The sequence below is a fragment of the Arvicola amphibius genome, chromosome 9, assembly GCF_903992535.2.
Source record: "Arvicola amphibius chromosome 9, mArvAmp1.2, whole genome shotgun sequence".
Taxonomy (NCBI): Eukaryota; Metazoa; Chordata; class Mammalia; order Rodentia; family Cricetidae; genus Arvicola; species Arvicola amphibius.
Window position 1 is genome coordinate 124,572,261 of NC_052055.2, and position 18,539 is coordinate 124,590,799.

An 18,539-nucleotide genomic window follows, 5' to 3' on the forward strand; every position below is an offset into this window, starting at 1 on the left:
TGGTTTGACTTCAGCAGAGAAGTCCCAAAGACCCCAACTGAAGGGCAGGGCCCTACGTCACCCAAGCAAATGAAAACATGAGGCTCCGAAGGGAGCAGCGGTCGGTAGGCATCTGGGCTCCTGGGTTGCATTGTCCGGCATACACCCATCAACTTGCGTTGAATCAATAGAGGAAGAGAGAGCCTTCGTTAGCAAAGCCTCCTTTGGGTTCCTTGTTCATTTTCTGTTGTTATAACAAAGTACCCGTTCTATTTGATCTCTGTTGCTGTGACGAAACATTCTGACCAAACACAGCTTGGGGAGGAAAAGATGGATTGATTTGGAGTGCACTTCCAGGTCATGGTCCACCACTGAAGAAAGTTGGAGAAGGGACTCAAAGAGAAGCGGAGAGCTGAAACCATGGAGAAAGGCTGCTTCTCTGCCTCGCTCCCTGGCTCCCTTGCTGACCTCATGCTCAGCTAGCTAATTTTACACAGTGAAAGACCACCTGCCTAGGGATGGTGCTGCCCACAGTGGGCTGGACCCTCTTGTATCAATTAATAATCAAGAGGGTTTCCTACAGATCTAATGTATTAGAATAACAATTTCTCCATCCAGACAGCTCCTCTCAGATGACGCTAGGCTGTGTTTAAGTTGACAATTACAGTTAATCAGGATAATGCCTGAATAATTTTTTTTTTTTTTTTTTTTTTGGTTTTTCGAGACAGGGTTTCCCTGTAGTTTCTAGAGCCTGTCCTGGAGCTAGCTCTTGTAGACCAGGCTGGCCTCGAACTCAGAGATCCGCCTGCCTCTGCCTCCCGAGTGCTGGGATTAAAGGCGTGCGCCACCACCGCCCGGCGCCTGAATAATTTTTTAAAAAACTTTATTATTTTTTATTTTTTTGATTTTTCGAGACAGGGTTTCCCTGTAGTTTCTAGAGCCTGTCCTGAACCTAGCTCTTGTAGACCAGGCTGGTCTCGAACTCACAGAGATCCGCCTGCCTCTGCCTCCCGAGTGCTGGGATTAAAGGCGTGCGCCACCACCGCCCGGCTAAAAACTTTATTTTTTTTTAAAGTTGATTTAGCTCATAGTTTAAGAGGCTCAAAGTCCAGGATTAGGCAGCCCCGATCTGCTTGCTTGTAGTGAAGGCTCTTCTTTCCAACATGATGGTTGATGGTGAATCAGGTCATGTCAGGACACGTGTGAGCGGAACAGATCACAATGTGAGATATGAAGAAAGGATTTTTTAGGAATATCATAGGTTCTCTGATAACACCCTGCTCTCTCCAGAGCAAGAAAGCATCCCCCCATCATGAGACAAACATTGACCCCTCTCAAAATCCCAGTCACTTCTTGCTAGGCCCCACCGCTTGACTCTCAACCATGGAAGTGCTCCTCCTTCCAACATGCCGTTTCATCTTTCCAAACAAGGGATCTCTCAGGAGTATACACCTGGGTGAGGCACAGGCAGGCCCTGCCTGGGAAGACTGAGTCTAACAGAAGGGGGCTTAGACAGTCTGCATCTTCTGGGAGTTGAGTTTGGTCTGGACACTTGGATATTGCCAGCAGAGATGTTGCAGCACACAGTCAACTAAACGACTGTGACCACACAGATCCAAATGAGCATTCAGAAGTATGGGGGGGAGGGGCACTGGTCTGTCAGCCCGTCCTGCCCCTCACCCTCCTGCACAAGAGAAGCTTCACGCAGGAGGAAACATTTCTGGTGGTCTGTGTGCAGGCGAGCAGACGTTCTTCATAAATAAGACCTGTCGTGAGGAAGCTGGTGGTTAACTGGAGGCGCGAAGCAGCTTGGAATGAAAGGGTCTGAGACAGCAAGGGATGTGGTGCTGGGAAAGGATCAGAAGCAGGTCTCCCCTGTGGCCACGATGGGCCACTCCTGCGACTAAAGCAAGAGCCCTGCAGTGTCAAGTGAGGTTCTAGGCGCCCAGTAACTCTGCAACTGAAAAACTGCTGGCTTTCCAGGAAAGACCTTGCCAGCCCAATCCAGACTTAGCCGGAGAGAGGGATTTTAAGCTGCAAATCTAGAGTCTGTGATTTAGCAGCTTTCCAAAAGTTGTGCTGGGTGTACTGATCAGAATCTAAAAGTAACTAATCTCTCCACTCAAAACAGGGAACTTGGAACACCTCGACAACTCTCATGACTCATCTCCAGGGTCACACCCGAATGCCGTAAGTGAGTTTGTTTGTTTCCTGAGACAGGGGCTTGCTATGTAACCTAGGATGGCCTCAAACTGCAGGCCCCCCAGTCCCGCCCTGTCCTTCCTGTGTTAGGTGTGCACCACCGCACCCAGCAATTTGTGTTGCCTTTTTGTGTCTGTGTGGTGCTTGGCCTGAGCCTTCAGCATGTCAGGCAGTGCTCTACACCCCCACAGAGCTGCAGCCCCCAGGCTTAAATTCTACTGCATCCTTTTTCCTTCAGGACAGACTAACATTACTGGATTAAATGCCATCAGCCAAACATCGTCGCACAGCTACACGAAGGCACACAGGACACTGAGGAACACAACTTGAGCAACCGTACTGGGTGTGATAGCACACCCCTGGGACACCAGGACTTGGGAGACAGAGGCAGAAGAATACAGGGTTCAAAATCAGCCTCAACTACATAGAAAGTTCAAAGCCAACCTAGGGTACATGAAACTCTGTCTCAGTTCACATCTAACCCACCCCTCAAAAACAAACAGCAAAACTAAAGATGGCCGTGGATATTTGTGGGTAGCTATGAAGCCATGACACACATTCAAACCCATTCACTTTAAAGTTATAGTTAATGTTTCTAACACGGAAAGTCTTTATAGACTTGAGCCTTCTTTATTTCATGTTTTTAGGATTTCTGACTCTGTGGATTTCTCTTAGAGTACCATCTGTAGCTGTTGTTTGAAGGCCAGGCTGAAGGAATGACCTTCCTCCTAGAATGAGCATTTTTTTTCCAAGCACACACAGGTGTGGCCAGTTGGAGACTCTTTAAATTGGCTTGTAAGAAAGACTGAGGGGTTTTGTTTGTTGCTTTTGTTGTGTTTTGAGACTGACGGCCTTGAACTCACAGAGATCTCCCTCCACAACTTCTGCCTCCTGAGCGCTGGGAGTAAAGGTGTGCACCACCACACTTGGTCCCATTTCCTCCTTAAAAATAGAATTCTAGGGCTGGAGAGATGGCTCAGAGGTTAAGAGCATTGCCTGCTCTTCCAAAGGTCCTGAGTTCAATTCCCAGCAACCACATGGTGGCTCACAACCATCTGTAATGAGGTCTGGTGCCCTCTTCTGGCCTGCAGGCATACACACAGACAGAATATTGTATACATAATAAATATTTTTAAAAAATAGAATTCTAGCTGGGCAGTGGTAGCACATGCCTTTAATCCCTGCACTTGGGAGGCAGAGGCAGGCGGATCTCTGTGAGTTCGAGGCCAGTCTAATCTACAGAGCAAGTGCCAGGAAGAGAAACCCTGTCTCAAAAAACCAAACCAAACCAAAACAATCCTATGCCAGGCATAGTGGCTCATGCCTTTAACACCAGTGCTCAGGAGGCAGAGGAAGGGGAATCTCTGTAAATTCAAGGCCATTGTGATCTATGTATCAAGTTCCAAGACAGTCAGGACTACAAAGAGAGACCCTGTCTAAAAGAACAAAATTTACTCATAAGGAGGTGGTGCAAGAGAGGGTACTAGATCCCTGCAGCTGGAAAGTTACCTTTGTAGGTGCTGTGTAGTGAACTATGTCTCCAGCACAGAAAATGCTTCGAACTACATTGAATATATTGTTTAAATTGTTTGTTTGGTTGGTTGGTTTGGTTTGGTTTTTCAAAACAGGGTTTCTCTGTGTAGCTCTGGCTGTCCTGGAACTTGCTTTGTAGAACAGGCTGGCCTCGAATTCAGAGCTCTGCCTGGGACTAAAGGCACGCACCACCTGGCTTTTACAAAGCTTTTGTAGGGGCTGGAGAGGTGACGGAACAATTAAGATCGCTGTCTGTTCTTCCAAAGGACCCAGGTTAGGATCCTCACACCCACTTGATGGCTCACAGACAACTGAGGCTCCAGGTCCAGGGAATCCACTGTCCTCGTCTGGACCCTGGCTGACCACATTCATGTGGCACGTTTACGCATATGTAGGCAAGACACACACACAAAATAAAAATAAACTAATTCAAGCCAGGCGTGGCTCACAACCCTTAATCCTAGTGCACGGGAGGCAGGGACAGGCAGATCTTTGTGAGTTTAAGACCAGACCGATCTACAGAGTGTGAGTTGATAACACTAAATAAATAAATTCAAGTATTTTAAAAAAGATCTCAACTCTAGCAGGTTAAGCCTCAAGTATCACAGGACTGAGGTCTTTGTGGCTCTAGCTGGGAGTTACATTAGACACTGCTGTGTTTGTTCCTCGAGGCTCCTTACCCTCCTCTGTGCCATGCCTAGAGGCAGGCGATTTTATTTGTATTTCCTTGTATGAAGGATGATTTTAATTTTAGCTTATATTCTCGGGGAGGGTTCGTGATTTAAGTGAGGACCTACTGGACAGGCCACTGGACTGGTCCCACCGAGGTTGAAATACCTTGAGCTCAAATTCCATGGCTACTCTTGCTTCCTGGTTCTTCAGTGTCCTGTGTCAACCCAGGTGTCCTTTGTATATCTAGGGTCATGCCACACAGCCCAGGCTGCCTGCAAACTTGTCCTGCCTGCAGTCCTAAGTGCTGGCTTCATAGACTGGCATCCCCGGGGTTGGCTCATTGGTTTTTAACTTTAGCACTGCCTAATCTCCTGTCAACAGCTTCCTGAAGAATATTCGCCAGCCCCTCTCTTTTTGTTCAGCTTGTTTTCAGCCAGGACCCCTGGTCCATTACAGAGTGTTACAGTTTCATCCTGTTGTTACAATAAAACCCCCGACCAAAAGCAAATTAGAGGAGAAAAGGGTTTAAGTTCCAGGCCCGTCTGAGGGAAGCGGAGGCAGGAATGGGGAGGTAGGTCTACACTATACTGTGCAATTCTGAAGGAAACGGAGTCTCACAGTCTCGAGCTTCCACTGACCCCTAAAGCCCTGCCCTGTTCCATTTATTTAAACTCCATTCTAGAGCCTGCAAAAAAGTGGGTAAAGGTACTTGCTGTCACACCTGAGGCCCTGAGCTCCATCCCAGGACTCAGACGGTAGGAGGAGAGAGTTTACTTCTCTAAGTTTTCCTCTGACCTCCATGTGTGAGGCGGGATGGCTCCTGCAACCAATTGATAAATGTAATAGAAGTTTTTTTTTTTTTAATGAATTCTACTTGAATGTCACCAAAACCCCAAAGTTTGGATACTAGAACGGGACTTTTCCTTTTTCCAGTAAGAAGCCCCTTAGACCTTCAAGTATGGTTTCTGTTGATGCAGGACCTGACCTAGGGAGGCCACAGGTTTGTTCCTGAGGTCACGGTGACTTGGGCTAGGACCAAAGCCATTCTGCCTTCGCTCCATGCTCTCTGTATCAAGCTCACTCACCGTGCAGACACTCAGTCCCACAACACCCACAGCGGCTAAAACTAGAGAAATGAGGGACCGAATGAAAATATCCAGCTGGTTTGACCCTGTTTGTTTGGGGGGGTGCTTGTTGATACGGACCCTATTATATAACCCTGTCTTTGGGTCAGTTAATGGATGAACTGTCTGGTTGTCGTAGTTTGAATGTAACTGGCACTCAAAAGCTCATAGGAAATGGCACTATTAGGAGATGTGGCTTTGTTGGAGTGGGTACGGCCTTGTTGGAGGAAGTGTGTCACTGTGGAGGTGGGCTTTGAGGTCTCCTGCACTCGAGCTATGCCTAGTAACACAGTTCACTTCTTGTTGCCTGGGAATCAAGATGTAGAACTCTCAGCTCCTTCTCCAGCACCATGTCTGCCTGCATGCCCCCCCCCCCGTCCCACCATGATAATAATGGACTAAGCCTTTGAAACTGTAAGCCAGCCCCAATGAAATGTTTTCCTTTGTAAGAGTTGCCGTGGTCACAGTGTCTCTTCACAGCAACAGGAACCCTGCCTAAGACACTGGTCCTTCTGATCTAAGGATGGAGGCCCATGATGCTGCCACAGGGATGTATGCCCAGGTGAGACGCATTTGGAGATTGTGCATGGGGTCCCTTCCAGGGTCACAGAAACAGAAGCGGTGGTGGGTGTACCAGGGGCTCTGGTTTCTGTGGAAGACACTGCCATCGTCCAGGGTCTCCAGTGGAAGTGGCCTTGGAAGCCTGGGCTGGAGGCCAAGGTGGACACAGATCCTGCAGAAGAGGAATTAGCAGTCTCAGAAGGTGTGGGGAACCCCATGGTGGCCTCGGGAAGTGTGCTGGAGACCCTCATTGCCACTGACATTGTGACCGAGACAGTGACAACCTCGGAGGTCAAAACAGAAGCTGTTGTGGCCTCAGAGACTTTGGTGGTGGTGGCATGAGCAGATGTTTTCATGGAGATTGTGGGAGGCAAAAGGACACTGACAGCAAGCAAGGAAGCAAGGTGAGAAACACGGATACGGCTTGGGTCGTTTCAGAGGTAGAAGGGGGGAAAGATCCCTAGTGTGACGGGAGGGCTGGCCAGCACCTGTGGGTGCACAGCACCAACAATGGGTCGTTTCTGTGCGTTTGATTTGGCTGTGGGGAAGAAATGCAGGCTGCCCTGCCTGTGATTAGGGCGGAAAACTGACCTAGTGGATGTCATGCTGAGAGAAGAGAGTCCACAACCACAGCAGCTCTGATCCACAGGAGACAACCAAGAGCCACCCCCAGGTAGAGCCTCAGGAGATGGGAGGGCTGCAGACTGGTGAGCTGTAGCCTAGGCTGTGGCCCCTGTGCAGTGACCTCCAGGAGGCACAAGGACACAGGCGCGCAGATAAGGATGCATTCCCTCCAGACCTGCTCATTAGGCAGTTATGCTTCCTGTGGGCTCAATCCTGAGCTCATTAAAGGATTTCCCTGAGGGTTTCAGGGCAATCATTAGTCTGGGGAGACATGAGCTCCCAGGGAAACTGTCCTCAGCAGATGGTTAGGCTCTAGGGGGAAAAATAATTATTATTAGCACTAGACAGGAGGATCAGCTCAGGGGCTGGGGCTCAGGTGTTTAGCGTCCCTCCCTGGGTCACTTACTCTGTACAGACAGCTCTGCTGAGTCACATCTACCCAGACAACTGAAAACCACACAGGCACATCCTTCCTTTCTTCTAGGAGTCTCTGTTGCCATAGGATTCACCAGGGACCTAAGTCTGGGGTCCCTTTGGTCCCTGAGGTACCCTTTTTCTGAAGCCCAGCTGCCACCTGCCCCCAGCAGAGCCTGTCTCCCATGGGACATCCAGAGACCGTCTGTCCAGAAGCAACCCAGATGGTTCAGGACCATCCATGTCAGGGCCAGGATTACTGACCTTGGGGACATCCTAGAAATGGGGAGAAGAAAAGCAGCGAATGATGACCCGTGACCCTGCTGCCTGGTTAAGGTTGGAGTCTGTCTGGAAGGCCTGAGGCACAGTGAATCCCTTGTCAGCCACTTTTCTCCAGGGATAGTGGACGCCAAGGCTACGTGGGTAACGGGCAGGTTCTGTGGGACTTAAGGTTTTGGCATCTTAACAGAGAGACATGGCTGCTTATAAATTCTGGTTTAATTATCCAGGCTATTTGATCTGCACAGCACTCCCTGTCTGCACAGCACTCCCTGTCTGCACAGCACTCCCTGCGGTGACTCTTGGGGAAGTCTTTCAGTGTTCCTGCACTTGTGTCTCAGGCAGGACCTTGTCACAATCTATCAACAGATGACGGACGTTTAGAAATGCTGCTTGCGGGGCTGGAGAGATGACTCCTCGTGGAGAGCAAGCACTGCTCTCTCAGAGGCCTGAGTTTGGTTCCCAACACCCATTCTGGGTGGTTCACAACCATCCGTAACCAGGAGAATCTGGTGCCCCCTTCTGGCCTCTGTGGGAAACTGCATATGTGTACACACACACACACACACACACACACACACACACGCACGCACGCACGCACGCACACACACACACACACACACACACACACACGAGTCTAAAAAGATAAGAATAAAACCTTTCTTATCAATACCGAATTCCCCATTCCCTCACTTGAAAATCGAACTGAGCTTTTACCTAAACCTAGACATGGCCATTTTAGAAACAACAGAAATCTTATCTTCTCTGTCTGGCTCTTCAAAGAACTCCGGTCCTGCCCTCCAGCCTCTCCTGTCCAGGGTCACCAGTAAGGCCATGGACACCTGAGAGTCTGCAGAGTCTGGAGTCCCTATTGCTTTATTGCAGAAATCCAGCAGAGGGCACCTGTCCTCTCTCTACTAACCCCCCTCCCGCCCCATCAGTACCAGGTAGAATGATGGGATAAATTGGAGAGAAAATCCCCAAAGCACTCCGAGATGAACTGCCTATGAGATGGGAAAGTCAGTGTGTGGTGGGAGAGCGGGGAGAGGGGACACGCCGGGGAGTAGCTGGTGAGGCTGCAAGATGAAGCCGGCACCCACTTTTGGGGAAAGAGGCAGGAGGACAGTTGCTGAGTGGGTGCACCACCAGGGAAGGATGGGCATGAGGTGGGTGGGTAAGACCTCAGGCAAACATAAGCCCCTCTGTGCATACCCACCCACAAACAGAAAGCCCGCCAAAGACACCCAGAATAACCAAGGGACTCACACGGAGGCGGGAAGAGTCACGGAGAAGAGGAGTTTGGGGATCTACGCAAGGTTGGGTGGAGGTCTCTCTCTCTCCAAGCAATGGAGAGGATAGGAAAGAAAACACGCCAATCTTCCTTTATTCTTAGGTCCTTTTTTAATTAAAAAAAAAAAATAAGATCTAGTCCCTGGGAGCTCAGAATTGTGTGCACCTTTAAGTGGGGGTGGACAGAATTGCTATACATCAGTTTTTAAACCTGGGCACTGCCTCCATTCCTCCGGCCTCCCAGGGTCCTACTTCACTCTTGGGGTGGTCTCTTCTGAGGTGCCAACGCCTCACGTCGTAGCCAACGCCTCACGTAGCCACGCCTCTCTCAGAACTGGTCCTGCCCTGGCCCCGCACCTGCTGTCCGTGAAATGCCTTATTCCCACACCACCTTCTACGGAGAGCGCTTGCGTTATTCATTCTTTCCTCTCTTTCCTCCACAGGTACCTGTCACCCTGTCACCCTTACCACGTGACTCCTCAACTACTCAGTTATGGCCGATGGGGGTTACAGCTGTTATCTGTCAGTTTTTGCTGCCCTTTCTACGCCCAGGAAGTTGGCGTCCTGAGTCCGATTCACCTTCCAGGAAAGGGGCGAAGCCTGGAAGAGCTGGGGGTGCAGGTCTCAAGATCACGGAGGGGACGGGATCTGGCTTGGTTTCAAATTCTGCTGCTCCATCAGGTAGACGGGGTAAGAATTGCGGCCCCCTCTGTCCTCAGGGTCGAAATCCTCTGAGTTCTGGGTCGTCAGCACATGGCGTGTTCGCGACGCACAGGCAACCTGAGATGGCAAGAAGGAATAAGGTCACCGCCAGCTGTTCGATTTCATCAACCACCCCTGGGCCTTTTCTCTCGGATTCTGCACCTTTTGCTTGTCCAAGATTCTATCCAAGCCTTGGTCCGTATTCCAGACCTGGCTCCAACACAGAGTCTGAGATTCCACCCACAACCCCCTCTGCCTTGGTCACCTTATCCTTACATCCCCTACCCTCACACCCAAGACTACAACCAACTCCCAAATTTTCTCTCTCACACCCCTTCGATCTCAGCCACGGCCTTCTCTTCCAACTCTTCCCGTCTTACAGATTTGCTGGGTTTCTCCTCTTTACACTAGCTCGTTATTCTCTCTAACTCCGAGCCCTAATCTCTCCTCAGTCTGTCTCCCCTACCCCTGCCCCATTGCCCTTACCAAAAAGATCAGGCCAATGGAGATGAGCAGGACAATCACGGCCATGAGGATCACGACAACTATGGCCCACGCAGGGAACGAATTGTTCTCTCCCCTCGCCCCCTCAGCGTGGAGGCCTCCAGGTGAGCTGTGGCTGCTCTGCTGCTGGTGAGCCCCTGGAGTGCTGGATCCCAGGTCTGTTCTAGTTGTCACAGAGCCGAGGAGTCCCTGCTGTGTGGTCTCAGATTTATGGAGATGAGGAGAGAGAGCAGTAGACTTGTCCTCTGTGACCTTGACTGGAGGCTGTGTGCTCACAAGGACTGCTTCTGTTTTCTCTGGGTTTCCTGGAGTTTTTATGGGCTTAGTGGTTAGTGTGGTTTTCCTCCAGAATACCGTGGGACTTTGTGAGACGCGTGTGGCTTCCTGGGTGGTTGATGTGGCTTCTTCTGGGTGCTCTGTAGACTTTGCTGAGACTTGTGTTGTCTTCTGATTGGCCAGTGTGGTATCGTGTTCTATAGGCATCCCTTGGGCTCTTGTGGTCCTCTCATTGGCTGAGACGGTCTCACTTTCATACTGAGTGGGTGTTGCTTGGGCTCTTGTGGTCCTCTCACTGGCTGATATATCCTCTCCCTCATGCTCTGCCGGAGTCACTTGGACTCTTGTGGTCTTCTCGCTGGCTGATGTGGTCTCTTTGATGTGTTCTGTAGTCATTTGCTCAGGCTTGTCTGAGGCAAATGGAGTCCTGTGAGCTTCAGCTCCTGATGTTGCTGGGGTCCTTGGAGTCCTATATGAGGTCTTTGGGGCTTCTGAGGATGTTACTGAGGAAGATATGGTTTTTCTACTGAGCTCTGAGTCATGGGAAGGAGTTGTGGGTTTATGTGAGGTGGTCCTTAGCCCAGTGCTGGTATCCACAGGTCTCACTGGTGTACCTGAGTTCCGCGTTACTCTGGCTTTGCTTGTTGTAGACTTACAGGTTGTTCTTCTCCTGGGTGCTGAGGTTGGATGACGTCCCTCTGACCCTTTCTCTGTGTTAGTAGATTTGGAGTCATGAGCTGAGCGTCCATTCCGGAGCACTGGGTCTTTTCCTGGGCTGGTGGCATTCTTTTCCAAAGCAGGGGTCATTTCATGGCGAACAGTGGTGTTTTGGTTATCTGTGGCTTTGGAGTTGTCTACAGATTTGTGAACTGGTTTGGTAAGGCGTACGGTGGTGCACCGCTTTTTGGGCTTCTGGGTTGCTGTAGACTTAGGGAGTTCTGGAGGTCGTTGGGGGTTCAGATCAATGTGGAAAGAAAGAGCCTTGTGAATAAGGCCTGGAGTAGGGGCGAGCAGATGATCAGGTGTTTTAGGTTCACCTGTCTTCTGGAGTTCCTGAACTGTGTCAGCACCTGTGGACAGAGAGACAGATGAGGGGCTTCCCTACAGTCTTGCCTGCCTTTATACTAGGCATCCTCGGGATGCAGGATGCACAGCTGTCTCCTCGGGAAGGCTCATTAGAATACCACACTGCTTAACCCCATTCTCACCTCTAGCCGCGGAACTTTTGCCCAAACTGAACCTTCAGCAAAAATGTAGTCTCTCTCCTTCCCCATTCCTCAACTTTCATCTCAGCCTTCTGGCATCTCTCCTGGTTCCTCTTTAGATCTAGTATCTCTCGTTGGTTAATATGGTCTCTCCCTTATACTCTGTGCACCATGTTTGGACTCTTGTGGTCCTTCCATTGGCTGACACTTTCTCCATCAAAAGCATCGTCATTGACTCCTCCAGTAACCTTTCTCTTGCTTGTGTGCCTGTCAACATCCACTTCCTACCACACCTGCCTCGGTCTCCCTTCCCATGGAAGAGCTGAGAGGAAAAGGAATCCATGTCAGAATCTTGGTCTTTCTGTGGCATCCCAGTTCCATTCCAGATGTGACAATGTGAGAAACTGAGGCACACTTCTGGCAGAACTTTCCAGGTGAGAGGTTGAGAGAGGAGGATGGGAAAGGAATATGGAGACTTCCATTCTGGTGCTGAAGTTTGGTCTGAGCGAAGGGAGGTCGTTCAGCCCTTGTATCTCCCCACATTGGGTCCCCTCTTTGTACACATGTCTGGGGATAGAGAAGGGAAACTCTCGACAGAAAACGGTTTCTCCTGGCAGGTCCTGGCAGCGGTGAGCAAGGCAGCTGGATTCTGGGAGGGGTTCTGTTTAGGGACAGGGTGTGCAGGAGAACACCCTTATCAGCGGGCAGATATGGGCCTTGGTGAACACAACTGGATAGGGACAGATGTGTCTCTGACGCTGACCAGAAGAACGAGAGCCTGGAGATTACCAGGGAGTGAAGAGACATAGCTGAGATTGTCAGCACTGTTAGCTCAGGGTGGCACCCAGGCTCAGGGCTGATTCCCGGTAGTGGGAAACAGATCCACCTGCCTTCCCGCTGGTGAGAATGGGGGCTGGGAGCTCAGTCCTAGGAAGTGTGGGAAGAGCGGACCAAGGAGGTGAGAACAGAGAAGCCCAAGTCCCATGAGCTGCAAGGAAGAGGCCTCACTGTCCCTCTGATCTCCCTTCCTTCGAAAGCATTCTCCTCTCAGGGATTGGGAGAATCATTTTCCAGGTGCCACGGTGTAGATCCAGACTGCCCCTAAAGGAGTTAAATACCTAGTCCCCAGATGGGCACTGCTGCGAGGTGATGGGACCTTTGGGAGGCGGGGCCTATGAAAGGAAGCTGGGTTACAGCACATTCCCTTGGAGAGACTGCTAGGCAATGGGCTCAGAGCTGCAGGGCTGGTTGCTCATGGGTGCAATCACCAAAAACTATGGCCCCAAACAAAACTCTTGTCTTCATAGGTCCATAACCGCCAGCATTTTGCTACAACTAGAGAGAGCTAACGCAGTACGCCAGGCACCTGATTCCTTCACAAATATTCACTCACCACTGCTGAGCTTCCAGCCCTCAGTAGGCACTTAGAAGCCGCCAGTCTCCCCGTTTTTCCATCTGTGGAACTGGAATTTCATGGAGGAAGTGACCTTCCCCCCCCCCCCCCGCTTAGCAATAGCAACAATAACTTTTGTTCAGTATTTCCTATAATCCTCATTTATTTGCCCCAAGAACCTCTTGAGGGTGAGAACTATCTTCTGTTCTCCCTGCTTTATACCAAGGGAACAAGGTTCAGAGTGGTTAGGTAATCCCTGAGATACCCAGCCAGTAAGAGGTGGAGTCCGGATTTGAACACACATCCTGGGATGCCAGCCCCAGACTAGGACTGGTTAAGACCTCAGCACCGACCCTGTGAACCGGGTCAGTCTCTCGGGGGAGGGGAGGGCCCTGCTGCCGCTTACATGTTTGTTTATTTAATCTTTTTCACAAACCCACATTTTTTACAGGTGGGGAGGAGGCTGAGATCTAACTACCCAGGCGTACCCAGGTGTCCACTACCCTCCATGCTCCAAACACGCCAAGGGCCTGATAGAGACCCACAGAGTGAACCAATGAGCCACTCGTGGCAGAGAGTGCTGAATTCCACTGGCCTTGCAGAACTGAGGAACAAGCTTGAAGTGCAGGCTTTGTCCCCTTCAACTTTATCCTCACTCAGGTAACCTCCATACTTGGAACTCAGAATAGCAGCTTCCAATAACAGGCAACATTGTAGAAACTTACTGAATTCTCAGAGGAAACTGTTGAAAAGACTTTAGGATGCCCACTGCCTTCCACTATGCACATTAAGAAATACGCGCGCGCGCGCGCGCACACACACACACACACACACACACACACAATTTGTGACTTCCACAGGCTGGAAGACTCAGGAGTGACATCTGCTCTTTTTAGTGACTTCCCGAGATGAACAAAGCAGGAGGAAGATGACTAACCATCAAGTCTGGGGTGAGTGTCAGTTTTTTTTTTTTTTTTTTTTTTTTTTTTTAGGCAAGTTCTCACATAGCCTAGGCTGGACTTGAAGTGTTTTGATCCCTCCTGCACCTTCCTCCCCAGTGTTAGGCTTACAGCTGTGAACCACCACAGTGCGGGGAACCTTACTCAGGGCTTCAAGCATGCTTGCCTAGAACTGTACCGATGTAACGACAACCCCAGCCCCTCTTCCCACGTCCTCTGTCTGAACTTCCCTGCTGTGACTTAATCCGGAGTGCTGTTTCTGGGACTTCCCTGGGCAGGCTCTGGAGTTCTGTGCCCTACCTGAGTCTAGGGATCAACAGGTCCTGTGGACAGATGCTGGACCACATCCGAACAGTCCAGGGGACTTCGCCCCACCTTGGGTGGTCTCTTCTGTCTCTTCCCTGACTTCTTTCTCTGCTGTACACAGCCATGTGTCCAGCCCTGGCCCAGACAACACACACACACACCGGACACACACACACACACACACACACACACACACACACAAACTTGTGTGCATATGCCTGTGTACCCTCTAGTCTCTCCCGCGTCCTGCCCCACCAAGCTCCAAGGGCATTCCCCGACCACACCCATCACTACTGCTGCACCCAGCCTTCTGTCCTGATGCAAATCTCCAGGTGACTAGGGTGAACTTGCTCCCCTGCGCCCCCTACTGGTTTGTTCCACTCGTGCAGCGGCTTGACACCAGGTGGACATCCATTGACATGGGAAGAGAAACAGACAAGCTCGGACCGGCTCTCTAGGGCAGTGCCGCAGGGCCGTCTGGGTAGGAGCACGGATGTCAGCTCAGGATGCCGACAGAGCACACTGTAGAGGTCTGTCAGAGGCCCTGAAAGAGTCTCAGCTCCCAACCCTGCCATCCCACGGGAACCTCAGCAAGACCCTGAGCTCAGGGCAGGAGCCCCGGCCCAGTTTCACCAGGTGAGCCTATTGGAAGAAGATGCTGCCTGCCATGCCCCAGAAGTACCCACCCCCAGATCTCTGTTTGGGGTCTCACATCTGTTAGGGAGGTAGGAGTTCTGCACTTTTGTCCACGTGATAAAGATGCCCCCAAAGATGTCCAGGCCCCCTCAAAGTGCCCCCACATTTGGCATCTCTACTCCCTGTCCCAGCACTCTCTGTTAACTAAGTGAACCAACCTAGCTATGCCTCCTTCCCTAGCATCTCTTGTGTGCGGCAAACTTTTCTTATCCAAGTCTTGGGATATTTTCCACCTATCAGATGGGGACAGAATCTCATTGAGCTGCCATAAAGGTTAAATGAGTTAATATGGAGGGAGCCCTAGAGCCATGCCTGGTGCAGAGTAGGCTGTAACCCCATCACGGGCACAGGCTGCCAGCATCCTTCCTACTGTATCATTGACAGGTGAGCTAAATGGCTGAGTCAAGTGGGGAAGTGGGGTCTATCTGGAACCTTCCGGAGCCCACCCTGCGCTCCTGCCCCGCAAACCCCCCCCCCAGCTGTGTGACCTCTCTGCTAGAAGATGGAGATCGTTGACCCTCTGGGGATTAAGGAGACACCGGCAGAAGCACCACGAGTGTCAGTGGGTTCCTAACATGTGGTAAGTGCCCAGGATGTGCGAGCTCCCTTCCCCATCCCCCTAGAACTAAAGTCCACACAGTGTCTTTATATAAGCTTGAAGCTCTAGGCAGGTGTAGCCCTTCGCCCCCAGATGTCTCAAAAGAAACGGAGCAGAATCGAGATTCCTCTCCTGCATGTCGTGAACACACTAGGCAACTCTTCGCAACCATTCGTGCCGCTCGCCATAGTTCATTGCTGTGGCCGATCATCCAGCCCCATCCATACCAAGAAATAAGACCTTTGTGATTTCTTCCCCCTATATAATGGCGACCCCTTTACCTCTCTGAGCATCTTACCTGCCTCCCAAGAAGCTGGAAGGAAGAAGAGGCAGCAGAGGAAGCCAAACGTGGAACAGAGACCACTGGTCAGTTGAGCCATGTCAGAGCTAGGAGGCCGCTGAGGGACCATGGACCAGGGACCCTTCATCTTATAAGGGGTCAGGTTTGACGTCACGGGGGCTGGGGCTACTCTGAGCTAAGCCTTAAGCAAATGGAACTGCCCCACCCATAGGGGTGCCCTGATAATGGGAGACCGCAGCTGTGTCATGAGCTAGGTACCTGGGTCCCACCAAAGGCGTGGGATCTGGAGACTCAGAAGGGATCTGGGTGGGGTAGCCAGGCTGCCTCCTTATCCAGTCCCCGCAGAAGGAATGGCTTGTATGGGGTGGCCTGCAGGCTCTGAGCCAATGCTCGTGTTCTAGAGGGATTAGACAGGGCACTGGACAGGTCCTGGCTCTGGGAGGAGGCTCATACTCACCCTCCTGTCTCTCTGGCGTCATCCAGCCCCACACCCCTAACTCACACATGGCCGGCCACACTTTCTGCCCTGGGTGGAGTGTCCCCAAGTCTAGGTGAAAGAGCAGGGAAGGGGGCAGCCCTCACGTGGTCCACGGCACACAGAAGCGTCCATTGTGTAAGGACAGGCTGTGGGGACAGCTGAGGCAATGACGAGGACAAGACAGGCAGGGAACCCCGGGACTGACATCACTTGTCCCCTTTGGGGACATCTGTCCTTCCTATGCCTCTCCTGCCATCCTAGGCAGCAGCTGCCCCGACCTCAAAGCTGCATCTGTCCCTGCTCAGAAAAGTGCTCCTCCTATTTCTAGACTTTCTGCCCCCCCTTTCTCCTCATTGAAAAGTCTCAGTTGTGGGGCTCAAGGGGGAATCACCTCGTATCCCCTTTGAACCCTGTACCTGAGACTTCACTCCTTCCCTACCTAGAGCAAGTGTTAGCTTAGAGGCCAGCTCCACCGAGATTCTAGGAGAGAGGAGCCTACACTGTGAGCACCTTGGGGCAATGTCTTGTGTGTGTCCCCACCACATCCACATCCCCAGTCTCTAGGGCAGTGCAGCAGTTAGTCAGTCAGCGATCCGTTGCTAGTGTGGGGATGTGGCTCAATGGGGAGTGATTGTGTAACATGCACAAGACTGTGGGCTCATACTCCAGCACCCTAAAAGATGTGAGTCCCCTGGTGGGATGGAAACAGGGCCGTTGCTCCCTAAGGTAAGTGGGCAGCAGAGGGGATAGCGGGACCTGAGATCCTCAGGGTGGGAGATGGGGCTGGGGCAGCTGAGGCTCCTGAGGACCAGTGGTCCAGCATGAGTACTGCCTACGCCCTTAGGGCTGGATCAGGAAAGGAGAGAGGTCGACTGCCATTAGCTTAATTAGCGGGAGATTAATGAGCCTCTGCGGCTGTGTCTAAGACTGCTGGCTCAGAGCTGGGCAGCCTGTGAAGTCACAGTGAAGCCTGCTGGACGGGGACCCTGAGGCAGAGACAGGCCTTTCCCTGCGGCTCCATCCGGACTTTAGAGCCCCTGACAACCTCCTTTCCCACTTGTCTTCTACACCACGCTTCCTTTAGGGTCCCTAGCCCCAAGACACTGGCTCTCTGTGGGAAGGGCCAATTTTGCCTCCCCAGGGAAGACTCGGCAATTCCAGGAGCATCCTTGTCACGGAGATGCTGCCGGTATCTAGCGGGAGGAGGCTAGAGATGCTGCTGGCCACAAGAGTTTCTGTTTGGGAGTAAACTCCAACCGGTGCCTGTGAACAAACACTCTCCTCCCACTATGGTCCCAGCTCACAGAAGAACCAGGTGTCTAGAGAGCAGGATCCTGGCATGGGCAGAGGCCAACAGACTCGGTTTCTAAAATAACTCACTAACCGCTATTCTTTTAAGTGTTTTTTCATGTGTATGGGTGTTCTGCCTGCATGTGTGTCTGCGGAACACTTTTGCACAGTGCCCGTGGGGGCCAGAATAGAGAGTTGGAGCTCCTGGGATCGGAGTTAGGAGTTGCAGACAGTCGTGAGTCATCATGTGGGTACTGGGAATCGAACCCTGGTTCTTTGGGAGAGCAGCCAGTATTCTCAGCCTCCCCAGCCCTATGCACTCAATTTATCTTTTTAATTTTTTCTGTTTTACTTGGTTTAATTCTCATTCTCTCTCTGTCTGTCTGTCTCTGTCTGTCTCTCTCTCTCTCTCTCTCTCTCTCTCTCTCTCTCTGTGTGTGTGTGTGTGTGTGTGTGTGTGTGTATGTGTGTGTTTTGCTTTAAGACAAGGTGTCCTGTACTCCATCTGGTCTTGATTTTGCTATGTAGCTGAGGATAGCCTTGACCTCATGATCTTCCCCTCCCACCTCCCATGTGCTGGGCTTACAGGCATGGACCACCATACCTGACTACTAAATTGTTTTGTTTTTTGAGACAGGATCTTGGTATCTTACGTTGGTTGTCCTGGAACTCGTTATGGAGACCAGGCTGGCCTCCAATTGGTGACTCTCTTTCTGCCTCTGCCCCTTGGGTGCTGAGATTACAGAAAGACACTACCATGCCTGGCCCAAGATGGCATCTTACAGTGACAAGGGTGACTATATCTGAGTCGGAGGCGAGGGAGTCAGTCACGGGAGCCTCTTGTGAGAACTGATGAGGTCAGCAAAGCCATCTTGTTTTTTCAGATGAGGGCAAATGGCTCGTAGCCATTTCAGCCCTACCTGTCACGAGCATTGCTGGCAGCCAGGTGGTAGCAATGTAAGGGGTCACAGCTGCACCCCTAACTCATCTCCCCCAGAACTGGCGTGTCTGTGAGATGGAAAATGAACAGGATATCCTGGTGAGGGGGTCCGGGGGCTAACTGCCCGGATCTGTGACCACCCAGTCCTCAGGGTTCTTTGCTGAGCAGGAGTAGCCGTGATTAGGAGTCAACCTGCTTGCTCAGCGCTGTTAG

The 18,539-nt window shown here is 51.3% G+C and overlaps 1 protein-coding gene across 1 annotated transcript; it reads right to left on the reverse strand.

The window, feature by feature from the left end:
• Positions 1 to 9,308: 9,308 nt before the first annotated feature.
• LOC119822203 (mucin-like protein 3) lies at positions 9,309 to 15,744 on the reverse strand. The gene is made up of 4 exons (XM_038341184.1): positions 15,616 to 15,744; positions 10,503 to 11,230; positions 9,867 to 10,451; positions 9,309 to 9,458 (listed from the first exon to the last, which is right to left on the reverse strand). Exons 1-4 carry the CDS (start codon positions 15,725 to 15,727, stop codon positions 9,309 to 9,311), a joined length of 1,575 nt encoding a protein of 524 aa, XP_038197112.1. The 5' UTR covers positions 15,728 to 15,744.
• Positions 15,745 to 18,539: the final 2,795 nt, after the last annotated feature.